We start from the raw sequence: 15,909 nt of genomic DNA, 5'->3' as shown, positions 1-15,909 counted from the left end.
AGAGCCCAAACGGCATTCCCCCCCCCGAGCTGAGAGAGCCACCGGCGCTTCCCCACGGCCAGCAGAGCCCAACAGGCTGCGACTCTGCTGCAGCCCGGACTTTTGAAATAATGTATAAAAAATCAGTGTTATTCATATTAATGACCTGTTATTGCAGGTCTGCTGCATCTCCAGCACCTACTTGTGGCCAAACCTGGTCCTGTAACCAAGTTTGTTACCATGTCTAAACAACGCTTCCATGAATGAAATACATTTCCCCAAAGTCTGCTTGCCTGAGGTACTGTAATCTCATTTTAAGAGAGTTGAGTACTGTGTAGAACACTTACTTTTTACAGTCTTTATTTTATGTTCTACTTTAAGGAAAAACTCCCCAGCAGTAAGTGGAGGAAGAGCCCAGACAGACTGGAATCACAGAAATCACCTCTGGGTTGTAACTGTCTGATTACCACTAAACTGTCATGACATTTCTGAGCGATTGTGTAAATCAAGTCCTCAGTGGTTATAGTACCTGGGGCAAGCAGTTTAATCCCCCCCTCCACCTTGGAAAGATGATGATCATTTACTACCCACCATCTTAGTTTAATGTCAGGTTGTACACATTTGTCATGGTAAAACACTCACTTAATTTGTACATCTTAGCTGAAGCTGTGCAATAAGTGAAGCAGGTGGTTAAACTGCTCACTTCAGACAAACCCAGAGTTACACAAACAGAACCAGTTGCCTGGGAAAAGCCGCTAGACTCAACGCACTGACCAATGTTCACCACTTTTAAAGCGCTATAACTGTAGATTTGGCTTTAAACTCCTGAGAGACGGTTGAGCTGGGATTCCTTAGCAACCAGCCCAGCGGCCCACGTGACGGACTGATGGATAGCAGAGCGGCCCACGTAACAGACTGATGGACAGGGAGGCCCGAGTGCAGCAGCGATTACCTCAGAGCGGGGAGACGAAATCCCCCGGGGGACACCCCGTAAAACAGGCCGTCTGTACGCCTGTCCGTCAGTCTCCACGCCAGCGCACACGAGACGGACGAGGAAACGCCGGCTCAGCCAGACGTGCAGGAGAGACTACACGTCCATTTAGCAGCGCTGAGACAAAAGCAGACACGGTCAGTCAGAGCGCCTCTCTCAGGCTGATGCATTACAGCTGGCTCCTCCTCCGTCTGCAAGGCCTTCCAGCTGCTCTGCAGCCATACATCTCACACACTGCCTTTACTGCCTCAGCTACGCCTGCAGAAACAGAATACACTCAAACACTGGGAATATGCAGGTATTCCTCCACAATATATTCCACAGCTGTGCACTTGTAATATTTATATATATGGAAACAGCAGGAAGAGATCAGGGAGGAGAGCAGTACCATTTTAAATGATTCATGGTCCCTCGCATTGTAAATTTTCAAAGAATTTTAACTAAGAGCCAAATAAGAGACTGACATTACCTGCACCTGCTTCACCTAAAAAGTAGAAAACTGGTCAAAATACCAAATCTTCAATACATACAATAAAATGAAATGCATAAAAACAAACCAGCCATAAACCTAAAAGAATGACTATCATTTCACTATGCGGGGGGAAAAAGCAACAGCAAGAGTCCCATAATTATTCAGTTTTATTTTACAAAAATGGTACAAATCTTGATAATTTATACAAATGCAACAATAAAAAATAAAACATTTACTTTGTTAAACACTCTTTGTGCTCCACTGGCAGAGTTCTGAAACACTCTACCTAGAATCCCTGAGCAGAGACATCCCCTAACATCTAGCTTACTTTATTGTATTAAAGTTTTTCCACAAGAAGTGTGTGTATTTATGTTTTTTGAATTATTACCATAGATATTGGTCATTTGGGGGGGGGGGGGGGGGGGGGGGGGGGGGGGGGGGCAGTGTGTATGATTCCTGGAGTAGACAGTTACTGATTTAAAAAAAAAAAACCGAGGCAGAGTCAGGTGGTGCATTTAGTGGACAGGGTATGACTGGGGCATACTTCAAATGAAACATGACTACAGGACACAGTGTAGTCAGATGTGCTAGATAAGAGTGCACAATTAGTTTAATAAACAGGAAATGACATGGAAAAACTGGCAAAAGGATATACTGAACCTTCACGAAACCGCATTAGAGAGATTCCTCTCAGATCCCTCCTAATTTAGCTGGAAAGTAGTAGCAAGTACTGTATCGAGCATTACTGTGGCCAAACGTTATGAATGTCATGCTAGAGAAACATTAGAGTCTGCAGAAATAAAAACAATAGAAATCACTTACATCCTAAAATTAGAATGAGAGCTGCAGAAATTCTTTAAGTATCCCCAAAGACACTAAATACTGGAATGAAAACGGGTCCTTATTTATTACACATGTTCTGAATCTGCCCATCTGGCAACGGCAAAGAGCTCAATTCTCTCACACAACACGCACAACACAGAGACACAACACACAGACACAGAGACAGAGACACACACACACACACACACACACACACACAACACAGAGACACAGACACACAGACACACAGACACACAGACACACGAAAACAGAACGCAAGAGCGCCATGCATTTAAACTCCCCAACGAATGAGCAGCTACTGTGTCAGAAGGTTAGCGGAGTGTACAGTCTGTGCAGACAAAGTGGAAAGATGACTACAGTCAGTCAGAGCTCTGATGCTACGGTCACTGTGCTTAAAGTGTATGACTGAAACTGATAAGTCAGCAACCATATTTGTAAAATATAATGATCTACGATATCTCTGCCATGCTTTCTGAATTTTGCACCACATTTAATGGTCAGACCAAGTGGCGGCACATTAAAGAGTTTAATTTAAATTATTATGTTAAGTGTCACTTAACTTTTCCCTCAAACTGACCTAAAAATTAAAATAAATAAAATACCTTTTGGCAAAATGTCTCATTCAGTATAAACATACAGCCTGTCCTTGGACAGCTTAAGAGGTGGTATCTTACCACTCTCTTATTTTTATTCCTAGAAACAGAATTTAAAAAAATGTAATGTACACTTTTAGAGTAGGGCACACAGAGTATTTAAGGTGTTAGTGGTGGACTCCACACTGCCCTGTTCAGAGAACCGGTCACACAGGGGTGCTTTGACTGCTGTTGTACTCAGACTGTGATTGGCTGTTCGCACACATGCGCGCACACACACACACGCTTCACAGGAAGCCCCCTCACAGTCACTCAGCGTCTGTGCGAAATATCCAGCAGATGAAGGACGGCGTGTGTAACTCAGAGCACCAGAGACGGCTCTGGGGTCCTGCTCTAAAAACACCGCAGGACTCCCGTCCCGTTAGCGTAGCGGCTTCCCACCGCGCTTAGACGGGTGACCAGTAACCCCCCTCCCGTCACCATGGACACCGCCACAACCCGCGAGCAGAAGTCACAGAGACGGTAACACTTCCGCTGCTGCAGTGAAGGCCTCACCTCCTCCTCCTGCACAGTATCCCCCACCCCCCGCCCCACTCTTTCCACAGCCCCAGGAGAACCTCAGATTCGGCCAATCAGCAGTGTCCAGGGGCCTCCCAGCGGCCCCCCCAGCCCAGCGTCCGGTTGTAGGGCCCCCGCTGTGTCCCCGCCCGGCTCCGGCTGCGTTTACGGAGGGCATCCGACCCCCCACCCCCCTGGGGGGGTCACGGGCCGGCGGTCTTCAGGCCCTGCTTCTCCATGATGTTCCACAGCTTGCGCAGGTTGGACTGGGTGATGACGTCGTGCGGTTTCAGCCGCAGGGCTCGCAGGTAATTAGACTCCGCCTCCCTGAGTTTGCCGTTGAGGTGGAGGATGGCCCCCAGGTTCATCAGAGCTGCTGGATACTGGACCACATGCACGCACACACACACACACGGTAAAACAGAGTAAAACAGGGTAAAGCAGGGTAAAGCAGGATGGAGAAGCACAGCAGTGGTGTGGAGTGGAGGGAGAAGCACAGCAGTGGTGTGGAGTGGAGGGAGAAGCACAGCAGTGGTGTGGAGTGCATGGAGAAGCACAGCAGTGGTGTGGAGTGGATAGAGAAGCACAGCAGTGGTGTGGAGTGGATGGAGAAGCACAGCAGTGGTGTGGAGTGGATGGAGAAGCACAGCAGTGGTGTGGAGTGGATGGAGAAGCACAGCACCAGTACTAATGACCCCAGGGCGTCACTCACGTCTGGCCTGAGCCCGGCCGCCATTCCGTAGTACTTCTCAGCGGCTTCGTTCAGACTGGCCTGCCTGCACAGCAAAAACAACAAACACACATTACACTCATATCAAAATGAAAAATACATGCAGCTCCTGCTGAAGACATCGTACATGTTTAAAATTCAGGAGCAGGAGCCACAGTTTAACCAGGGCTTAGACAGATAGCAAAAATTCAGACAGGACTACAGATATACTGTATGTTACGTTCCCTTGCTCTGTGGAGTCTGCAGTCTGTCTCAGTCCTGCAGGTGGCGCTGATTAGGGCTTGATTGCCTGACGATGCGCACCTGTGTCCACCTGACAGTCCAGTGGATAGGGTCTGAAGACACTGCAGTTTGGGATGGCTTTCTTTTGGAGATTTTTTGGCTTTTAGATTTCTTTAAGACTCCCTTTGCTTCCTTCTGTTTCCTTCTGCTTTGCAGCTACTGTGTTTTGTTTTCTGTTGGTACTTTTCTGTTGTAGGATACAGGTGATCAGGCAGTTTTGTATCTTTCTTGTTTTAACACATTTTTAGTTAGGCAGGCCAGAGTAGGAAGAACATATGCTGGAAGACCCACTCCTTTTGCTCTGCCCCGGTAGTGAGGTTTTAAAACTGCTTTCTTTTAGATAAGGAATAGCCTTATAGACTTATTTTGTGTTATTGCATGTAGATTTCGACTCCTTGTTTGGTTTGTAACATTTTGTTGTGTTACTGTGTCCATTGTAGTCCCTGGTTATTAGAACTTGGGTTGGCTTTTGGGACATAACAGTACATAAACACATTATCCAGAACCTTTAGGATATTTGATAGCCATCCTTTCAGTGCAATCTTTAAGCGTTTCTCTGTTACCAGTGTTTTACATATCAGTACAAGGCCTCAGAAAGGTTTTGGGTTGCTTTGGAGGGGAAGTTACTAAGAAACTGTTACCAAGTAACAAAAGACAAAGGAGCGATAAGATCAAAGAGCTATCCCAGAGGACATATTCCGGATTTGCACCCCGACCACGGGTGCCTCCCGTCTTCATGTTTCCAAGGTCGCGACCTTCGACCCCAACCACAGCAACGTGAAAGACACTGAAAGGATTTTTGGTGTTGTCAGAGAAAACATCCCTTCCTTTTGGCCCGTGGTCAGACTTCTGCATCTGTCCAAATACTCCTGCTGTTCTTTTAGGGGAAGGACAGCAGGTTCTTACACTGCGCACGCAGTAAACTCCACAGCTGAACTCACATTTACACACACATGCTACTTAATCCATCCATATGTAAGACTATGACATGATACTCATAAATGTCACAGAATGCTATATTTATAGACCGATATGTCATACTGTACCCCAATGTGGTGCACAGCAGAGAGGAAAAGCACAAATGATATCACGTTCATACGGATGGGTTTATCGGATTACGCCCAGGGCACTGGCTCGGTGGACTACACGCTGATTTCACGGTCACAGAGTTTAGGGAAGGAGTCCTTCTTCCAGGCACATCAGCCCCATGACGTTACCATAGGAGATCATTTCAATATGAGAAGCAGCAGAAAGAAAGAACCAGGTTTCGCCAGTCAACTCTCGCTTTACTTCTGATTACAGAGCTCATGAACGGGTTATGAATTATGAATAACTTTCTAAAGGGAATGACAGATAGGAATTCTGATTTTGAATGCTTACATTAAATTTTACTTTATTTTATTTTCTCTGGCCTTTTGTTTTACAATATTTCCCATCCTTATTTTTTTTTCCACCTTCGATGTGGTGTGGCAGACCGCAATTGGGTGAATCTTACGACATCTGAATTTAGACCTCCGCTATTGTGTTATTTTAAATCCGCTTTTTCTGCTGAAGATAAGTCCTTACAGCTGGACAGTAAGCATTCAGTAAGTACTGGGAAGATCTTTATAAGATGACAGACTAAAAATATTCAGATGCTATCGTACAAATTCACTTCAAAACACAAATCTATTCCATATGCGAGGACTGTAAAAAGCATATTGCTTTTTTTATTTTTTAAAACCTTGTGGGGTCATACATTTGTGCCACACAGAATTGAGCTGATGGGTGCAGTGAAAACATGCCTAACCACTTACAGAAAGATCTTACAGCCACGTTGTGCTGAGGGCACCATTTGTCTTTCTGTAAATACCTTTAAATTTGACAGGAGTCGGGGACGAAGTGCACACGCACTGGCGGTGGAACATGATGCTGTAATACGAGCCAGGACCTAGAACTTTTACAGCTTTCCTCTGTCACATATTAGATGCGCCCCTGAGGTCCAGTTTTTACATTTGGGGAGCATGCACGCCTCAGGGATTTAGCAGACATTCTTTTTACAGAGTGACACAGCGCACATTCCTCACACACATCCATTCGCACAGCTGGATATTCACCGAAGTGCTGCTCAGCTAAAGCACCCCGCTCACGGGGGAACGACGGCTATGCCCCACTGGGGAAGTGAACCTGCAACCCCCGAGCTCCAAGCCCAGTCCCCCAGCCATTACGCAACACCGCCAAAAGTCAAGAGCAGAGATGTTCCGGAGCAATCTCAGCCAGTAAGGTTAAGTGTTTAAGTGTCGTTTGAGAGGCTAAACGTGCTGGAGCTGCACTTGTTTTTGGTAACTGCAGAGCGCTTCTTAATCTTAATCTCAATCTTAATGCACTAACTGACACTTTATTTAATCCGTGTCTCTGCAGTGAAAGCACATTTAATCTGTGACGATGCCAAGAACGGGATCAAGGCCAGCATCAAATCACAGGATTTATGATATTAAACGGTAAGGAGGCCGAGCATCCTGAATATTATTTAAAGATCGTGGTCATTTAAATGGGCCAATACTGAAGGCTCAATTAGCACCATCCTCAATCAGCTAAAAAAGGGTTTGAATAAAAATGTAAAAAAAAGAAAAGCTGGAAAGGTAGATGAGCAGCTCCTGTCTAAAGAAAAGGCTTCCAGGGGAATTGTGGGTAGTGAGAACACCGGTCAGGGCACTAAGGACTGGGTGCCCCTTAAGAGTGCCCCAATCCCCCTGATACCCCATCGCCAGTTTGGCTGTACCCCCTGTCCCACAGAGAACTCCAGAGCCAGCCGGAGAGTGGGAGCAGTGTGTGTGTGTGTGTGTGTGTTGGTGGGGGGGGGGGGGGGGGGGGGAATAAGATGAATAGATTGTAAGAACTGGGCTGCGGGAGATGGGGCCATAAATCACATCAACAGAACTACCACTGAGCACTACAGCACTGCAGCCAGAAATCCCACTGCTCTTTACTGGACTGAGTCCCCCAGACACCACACACACTATACATACACACTACAGCACGCACGCACGCTCTCGCACACAACACACACACACACACCCCCGTACCTGAGCATGTGAGCAGCGCTGAAGACGACGTCGAACTCGCCGTTCTCCAGCTCTGCAGCTCTCTCTGCCATCGCTGCCGCCTCCACCAGCCGAGACTCCTCCAGCAGAAACTGCCCTGAGAGAGAGAGAGGGAGAGAGAGAGAGAGGGGGACACGACATCAGACCTGGAGCACTTTACCTCGATGGCGGGAGCCCTGCTTTAAAGGTCACAATGTGAAGCACAAGCGTGTCCACCAATGGTGCGCCCCCTGGAGGCTGACGGTCCACATGGCACGCGCTCCCTGCACTTATCCACCAGCCGCTGGAACAATGGCAGGAAGAGCCGCTTATCTGCGCCCATTACACGCCCGTGTGAATTTTCTGATTCCCGCCATTTCCGCCGGGCCGCGTGCTCTCGTGTGAAGAGGTTTCGATGGGTCACAAGGGGCTGCGGGAGGTGCATTCTGGGAAGGGGGTGGGGGGGCTGTGTCAGCCAGCGAACACCAGCGATAACGCCCTGGAGGCAGTCCAGAGAGGACACGGAACAGGGGAAGGACAAGGCAGATCGGTCAGAGCGAGCCAAGACCCAACAAACTGCTCAGAGAGACAGAGAGAGAGGGGACACCCTCACACCGGACAGGCCCCAATCACCTGCCAGACCCCTGACCCAACACACCCAAAATAACAGAACAGACCATAATGAGGGAGAAAGAGGGACAGACAGAGGGACAGAAAGGCCTCGCTCTCCAGTACATAGCCAGAGAGACCGTGACAAGCAGACCACTCTAACATGCTATTACTGCAAAATAGAATTGTCCTCAATGATATATTAACTTTGCTTCATAAAATCATTACAGACCTTTAAAATGGTGTGACTATCTGTAATGTAGTTATATTGTTGCTACTGTTACTGGCATCTTTAGGGAAATAATTGCTTTGGCAGAACTATAATCTACAACGGGATGGAAGGTGGGGCTGGGGAGTCTTATTTCCCATTAACATCATAAAGATGAATGAACTCACAACGCAACAATGGAATTTCCAGGGAACCAAATCCACAGGATATTTTTCTAATGCTATCCAAGAATTTATGAACTAATGACCATGCTGCTGTGTGCACACGATCGTTCACAGTAACGGCACTAAGCATCTAGAAAGAGTCTCATCGCATTTCTGTCCATTTAGCAGAGACCAGTCTGGGGCTAGCAGCTCACTGGCCAGGCAGAACTGCAAAGTGTGTTCTGGGGAAAATAAAAAGTCATGGAGTGACCTGATAAATAAGATTCATTCACTGACTTTGCAGGCTCTCTGTTGCCAGTGCCAAAAAAAAAAAATCAATATGCGCGTGTCTGGGCTTTTTTCTTAACTAAAGATGGATTGCCAGCATGCACTCCCAGGACGGAGAGAACAGCACTTTCATTATTTAAAAACAATGTCCACCGCAGTGATGCCTGTGCCCACTGCGTGCATTAAATAGCCTCCCACGGGTTAGAAAATAAATGGCATGACCAGATCATTTCTGTGCGATGGAATCTAAACGTGCACGGTGTGCAAAACGCTCTCCTGGAGTGGGCCGACTGATGAGAAGAGAAGGGATAGAGCGGTGGTGGAGAAGAGAAGGGATGGAGCGGTGGTGGAGAAGAGAAGGGATGGAGTGGTGCTGGAGGAGAGACATACAGAATAAAGAACAGAACACAGTACCCACCGTAGTGCATGTAGCAGTTCCCTTTCCTGGGGTCCAGCTCTATCGCCTTCAGGAAGTACCGCTCAGCCTCTGCCTTCTGCCCCTGAAGAGCACAGAGGATCGTTTCGCTGTTTTAAACCCTCAGTTGACAGTTCTTAGACATTCTTAAGCGCTGGTGCGTTTGGCTTTGCTCACTTCAGTGTGCTAGAGTGCATATGACAGCAGCATAGCAAGGTCATAGAAAGGTCAAAGTGAGGTCACAGCAAGGTCACGCCCGTGACGCCCTCATGAAGGCGAGTTCTCAGAGTGATTCATGGGAAGACTCGTCCTCCAGCCCTTTCTGTCTCTCCCCCTTCAGGACTTCTGGTACAGCAGTGAGAATGAAAGTGTACGGGTAATATTTGAAAGCCAGCTGCGTTTGGGGATTGCAGGTTTTGGGGGAGCAGTGGGGGGGGGGACAGGGACAGGATATGAGGTCTGGGAGGGGGGACGATCCCGTGTGTTGTTTCTCATTAAGCGTAACCCAAGTCAGCTGCAAACACATCTGCTGTCATACAAAGCCCCTGCAGCACCACAGGGCAGGAACAGAACAGGAACCAGCCAAAATACACATTCAGACAGAGAGACACAGATGGATATGGACACAGAAAGGAGTGGATTACATAAGCAGGCAGATCTATAACAGACTTGAGTTCTATTTCAAACACTAGATTTCTACTTGCTCCTCTTGCTTTTTGCTCTTAACTGCTGACGCAAATTAAGCTGCTGCAGAGGGCCGAAGTAGCAACATGTCACTAAACCAACTCGCTTGCTGGGCCTGCTGTCAAATGAAACCTGAAAAACAGCAGTAACAGAAGTAAAGGAAAAGGAGGAGGTGTGCTGAGTATTCTCATTGCAAAGCCCTGCCTGCCCAGGGAAGAGACAGGAAGAGAACAGAGTGGGAGGTGGGAAATGAGAGGAAGCAGGAACAGGAAGTGAGAGGGGAAGATTAAAGCTTGCAGGTCTGTCTTTGAGCCGTTCCAGACGCCGTGTGTCTATCTGAGCTGTTCCAGAGGCTGTCTGTCACCATTGTTCACCAGGGGCTTTACCCACTCCGACATACTAGAGACACATACACGCACACATGCAAACATGCACACACACACTCGCATGCACACACACACACACACACACATACCTCCATCTACCTGGTCCCCCCTCCCCCACCCATCAGAAGATGCCCCTCAAAACGAGCAATTTGGGGAAAAAAAAAAAAAGTTCAATTTCAGCATGCAGAAAAGGATCATGAAAATGCAAACTGAGACTGAGATTTGTACTGATGCACTTAACCAGCAGCAGAATGGAGCGACCCTATCAATCAGAAGGACTGCGCAATTTCCTAAGACACCGCCGCACAGGACTAAACCAGTGCCTGCTGTGCCTCAGACACACACAGCGCTAACGTTCCTCAGTCCCTGTACTCTGTGACAAAGACAGCATATGATTCAGCTCAATCACAGACATCAGGAGACAGACCGGTCTGTGCAACACCCAAACAAACCTGCGAACATTTAGCCCAGGAGTTAGGGCTCCATTTTCTTTTTCTTTCCCTCTTTTATTATTACATTTTTCATGAGGTTCAGGGATAGACAAGCACATTTTTAATGACTGATCTGAAATGACAACGTAGTAATTTCAGCCTCAGCGCACATTAGTGCCATTACTGTGTCTGAAACAGAGAGAGCAGGGAGAGCATTTAAAGGGCTAATGATCGCAGGAATGCAGGCAATATGGAGCCCTGAGTCTGATCACAAAAGCAGCTCTTAAACTGGGCTGACCCTCCACGTCCCCGCCTGCATCAGCCTGCTTTAATGGGCCCATATGGGAGCACTTTCCACCTGCGATGGGCAGTCCATCATGGCCGCTCCATTAAAGCAAAATGTCTGCGCATATCAACTGCAGACATATGACTGCCTCGCTGTGTCATAGCAGAAGTGGAACCTCAGTGGAGACAGCCATGGGAGCGGGGGGGAAGGGTATGGGGGTCGGACTCACCCGGATGGCCAGCAGTTTCCCGTAGGTCAGGTGAGCGGGGATGTGGTCAGGCTTGGCTCTCAGGGACTCTCGATACCAGTGCTCAGCGTCATCCAGCTTACTCAGCCTCATGTAGGCCTCTCCTGGGGTTAAAGGTCAAAGGTTATGGAAGCACACACATCCCCACTATCCCTATAGGCCAGTTGTCAAAAGTGGTTACTCATCACCAGAGCCCAGTTTGTAACCAGAGGGAACGGGGGGGAGATGCGTCTCTAGGGCGTGCTTAACAATCTTAACTTTCTTCCACAAACAGCAGCTTCCAGGACAGTGTTCAGATCATGCTGTGCACCAATGGGAAGGAGTCTCCAGCACTGTAGCTCGTGTTCTCAAGCGCAGTCACGACACTCTGGGGAATAGAGCGCCCCCATGACCGTAGTCCACAGTGAAAGTGGTCGTTATGAAGAGCAGAAGATATACGCTGTTACAGGGAACGGGTCCAGCCGTGGTGCACGGGAACCAAAGCACCCAGGCCTCGAACACAGCGTAAAATAAATTTAAAATAAATTCAAAGTGCAGCCAGAGCCTGATGACTGATGTCCCCCTGCTTGCTCTGAAAAGGATTCGGGGGCTTCTTCCCCCCCTCGATGCAGTAAAACCTTTTAAGAACGCAGAGGCAGTCCCTGGGGTTGAGCTGAGCTGGGAGTGAGAGGCAGGACCACTGTGACTCTTCGGTGCATGCACACAAGTCAGGGGGACAGATGTTGCAGACACTACATTACCCAAACTCCTCTGGGGCATAAGAGAAATCTAGAGGCCCCGGGTGGCAGCACAGCTGATGTAATAACGTGCTGCGGATGACCGGACCAATCAGAGCGGAGGCTGGGGTGACCGGCGTCACCTGACGCCTGGCCCCTGTTTATTATTCCTGCCCAGCTGCAAAAACACCCTCTCATGCGGGTGAAATGCCCACAGAACAAAGTTTTTTCAGCGCAATAACTGAATTAGCGAAAAAATAACAAAGGACCGTGGCACGCGAGTCCAGCTTTCACTCAGACCTGTGAGCACAGTTCATTATTTATATATTTTAACCCCGATTTACCAAAGGGTCTCCAATTTCACTGCGGACAGGTTCGCATCGGATACGAACACTGGCCGCCAACCTCAAATCAGGCCAAAGCACCGGACCTCTGAGGAGCTGACCCCAAAGGTCAGAAATGCACACAGTCTGAAGACCAATAGGGGATCAGTATCAAATCCGCCAATAACCCAGTGGAGGTTGAAAAGCGCATTTTCCGAGAAAAAGATAATTCCACAGATATCGCGCAGGTGTTATGATAAGATCGCTGGCCAGATTAAACTGAAACTAGAAACCAGCCAATGTCATAAAACTCTCTATGGCAGCGTGTACCCCGTTTCTGTAAAGTCAGGAAATGTCTGACAATTTTATAAATCTGCGGTCAGATCCAGAGTTGAGCGGCGGCTAGCTGGTGGGCTGGCATTCCCACGCAGAACACAGCGCAGGTGAACCTGTGACCCAGAAACGACAGAGAAACCCAGACATGCCCCCGGCCAGAACCTTACCCGGCCCAAAGCCAAGAACACTGACAGGTCCATATGCCGCCATCATGCCCAGTCTCTTCCACTGAACTCAAGCACTTCAACTAAATGCTCTGACTTAATTCAGGACTGGCTGTCACCTTGCATTTAGCTCACCGAATTAATCAGAGTTTTTATTTAAAGTGGCCATTTTTACCAGAGTTTTACATTAACCACCACAAAACTCCAAGACAGAATAGGATTATAGGGGAGGGAGAAAGATTTGTATTTTCTGTTTATTCTTCTTCATCTTAATAATAATAATAATAATAATGATAATTCAGAGCCAAAAAGCTGATCAACAGCTGCATAGAAAGCTCCACTCTCGGGGCTCAATGCAGGCTTTCCATCAGCAGTCAGGCACCCAGGGTTAAAAGTTATTTCATAAAAACACATCCTGGCAGTATATCCTAGTCTTAATAACTTACAAAAACACAGCAGCTTTCAAAAATACTGGGTGTCAGTAAAGCTCACTCCCAGAAACCACATTTCAGTTCACATTTGATATACTGTACACCTGTACTTTCACTGCCATTTCTGCAGTTTGGCACTTCCAGCCAACGGGAGTGGAACTGAATCCATATTTAGAAAGACAAGCCGTTGGGATAACAGTGTACTGACAACGCAAAACGCTTGGAAGGTTCACCAGACAACAGGCTGAGATGCAATTAATTCATCTTTAAACTGAAGAGCACAAACAAAGAGAAGTTCACCGAGGAGGAGCCCTTACCCATCATGTTGTAGAGACTCTGAGGCGCGAACTGTCTGGGCATTTTCTGCACTGCGTCTTTGTAAACCGAGAGGGCTTCCTGCAAATAACAGAAGACATGAGAACCTGGAGAAATTCCTGGAGTTCCTGCAATATCACTGGAGAATTACTAAAGGAGGGAAAAAAAAAAAGAATAAATGCATTTGCTAAGACAGCAGAGTCCTTTAACGGACATTTTCAGAAGTCTGGTATTCTTTTCTAGAAATTTGGATAGTTGTGTGTGTATACTTGCATGCAAAAATATTCTAAATGTAGCTCTGTTTCTTGGCCCAGGCCTACCCACCTCCTGGTGGCCCAGGCCTACCCACCTCCTGGTGGCCCAGGCCTACCCACCTCCTGGTGGCCCAGCCCTACCCACCTCCTGGTGGCCCAGCTCTACCCACCTCCTGGTGGCCCAGGCCTACCCGCCTCCTGGTGGTCCAGCCCTACCCACCTCCTGGTGGCCCAGGCCTACCCGCCTCCTGGTGGTCCAGCCCTCCAGCCCTACCCACCTCCTGGTGGCCCAGCCCTACCCACCTCCTGATGGCCCTGCTCATGCAGCAGTTTCCCCAGGTTGTAGAGGCAGCTGGTCACGGAGCTCCTGTGGGCGTGGGGGTCCTTCAGGTTCTCGTCGGGGATGTCGGCGCAGGTGAGGAAGGTGCGCTTGGCCTCGTCCAGGTGGCCCTGATTCATCAGGATGATCCCTGTGTTCAGGTACGCAGCTGCGGACGGGAGAGCCACAGAGAGAAATCTGGACAGGTAAGCGCTCTCCTCCGCAGCAGGCTCGTTATGACCATGGCTATATCTCTCTGCAGCGTGGAGTCTGAGGAGGACTCTTCACATGCACTTGTTGTGCAGGGAGACTGTGGGTGCCTAACTGACCAGAGGGGGGCGCAGGTGTGCAATGAGACCTGGACAGCGCCCCAACAGGATGAGGCACCCAAAGGCCGCAAACTCTCACACAGCTCCCCTGTGATGCCAGAAATCTGGAGGAGGTGCTGGGTACTCACTAGCCCCTGGCAGCAGGAGGAGGGGGAGGAGGTGCTGGGTACTCACATGCCAGAGTTGGCCTGCTTCCGATGGCCAGCCTGTAGTAGCGCAGAGCCTCAGAGAGCTGGTTGTTTTCCTGGAGTAAAAGGCCCCTGGAAGAGAAGACAGCTCCAGGCTCTAAATCACACTGCTGACTGAAGACAGAGCCCAGGGTACACCACGCACTAACACTCCTGCCACCAACTGGAAAACAGACCCATCAGTCAAAAGCAATGGAGCTCAGAGTACAGGATTACAGCCTTTCGCTTGTCCTGAATGCTAATCTACACCTCTAGCCAGGGAGAAAACACAGGCTTCAAGCAAACCAGACATGCAACATCCAAAGATTAATCTAATTAACATTAAGCCACAAAAAAGATGGATAGAGAAATAAAAACTTTCAAAAATAACTGCATACTCACAGGTTGTACAGCATGTCGGCCATGTTGCCACGGTAATGCAGGGCGTTCCTGTAGGCCTGCTCCGCCTCCTGCACCTTGCCCTGGTTCTTCAGCACGTTGCCGAGGTTACCCCAAGCTGGCAGAGAGACACACACTCACTGTCAGCACTTAACTGATATAAACATGACATATCAAGAACGCCTAATATACTGAATACAGGAGAAAAATATTTATATTGTGTTAAGGGTTTTCTGGGACTTGAAATGGGGGCATCTGCCTTTTAAGCTGCAAGCAGGTGATCCAAGGTTAACCAGCAGCTAAACAATTACATTGCTTTAGATAAAGCATCTGCCAGATAAATGTAATGTACAATAAAGGTCATTGGAACAACTGCAGAACACAGGTCAAATTAAGCTACAATACACATTTATGTGACACTTATCCATAGCCATGAACAGTCCAGTTCACACAGTAAGCCTAAGTCAGTAATGTTATGACTGGAATGAGGCATGACGAGCAGTCTCTTAATTTTCCCAGGTCTCCATATGCCTGGTGGCAGCTGTGTATGGCACTTAAATTGCAGGAGGCGGCTTTTAAAATGGACGGAAATCACAATGGGATTAAAATGGCCTCCATGAACTCCAATGTCCTTGCTACTGTGAGCAATCATGTGGTACACTGCAATGACTATCAATGAAAGGCAAACTGGGATGTTCACACAGGGTGTTAAACTGCACAGATATTACCTTTAATTCATTTCCCCCCAAGGTCAATAAAGTAGACTGCATTTAAGATAGGACAGTCATATTCCAAAACAAATGGATTTACACAGCGCTGATGCACCATTACCCAGCCCAGCCAGAGCTTTAGCGTGCGGCTAATTCCACAGCTCTGCTCCGCGGCTGAACGAGCAGCGCTTGCCCTCTATCAAAGACAAAGGAGGATG

General features: G+C 48.1%; 1 protein-coding gene across 2 annotated transcripts in view; it reads right to left on the bottom strand.

The window, feature by feature from the left end:
- Nucleotides 1-1,590: 1,590 nt before the first annotated feature.
- The window catches only part of LOC118219125 (protein O-mannosyl-transferase TMTC2-like), a 45,627-nt gene continuing 31,308 nt past the window's right edge, over nucleotides 1,591-15,909 (bottom strand). For both annotated transcript variants that reach the window (XM_035402040.1, XM_035402041.1), the window contains exons 4-12: nucleotides 14,985-15,099; nucleotides 14,590-14,675; nucleotides 14,071-14,255; nucleotides 13,516-13,594; nucleotides 11,211-11,332; nucleotides 9,198-9,279; nucleotides 7,514-7,628; nucleotides 4,149-4,212; nucleotides 1,591-3,819 (exon numbers count right to left, since the gene is read on the bottom strand). In XM_035402040.1, coding sequence (XP_035257931.1) covers nucleotides 3,640-3,819; nucleotides 4,149-4,212; nucleotides 7,514-7,628; nucleotides 9,198-9,279; nucleotides 11,211-11,332; nucleotides 13,516-13,594; nucleotides 14,071-14,255; nucleotides 14,590-14,675; nucleotides 14,985-15,099 — 1,028 coding nt within the window. In that variant the 3' untranslated portion in view covers nucleotides 1,591-3,639. The remainder of the gene's footprint in view (nucleotides 3,820-4,148; nucleotides 4,213-7,513; nucleotides 7,629-9,197; nucleotides 9,280-11,210; nucleotides 11,333-13,515; nucleotides 13,595-14,070; nucleotides 14,256-14,589; nucleotides 14,676-14,984; nucleotides 15,100-15,909) is intronic.

Source organism: Anguilla anguilla, chromosome 19, assembly GCF_013347855.1.
Source record: "Anguilla anguilla isolate fAngAng1 chromosome 19, fAngAng1.pri, whole genome shotgun sequence".
NCBI classification, from domain to species: Eukaryota; Metazoa; Chordata; class Actinopteri; order Anguilliformes; family Anguillidae; genus Anguilla; species Anguilla anguilla.
This window is presented reverse-complemented; position numbering and strand designations above follow the sequence as displayed.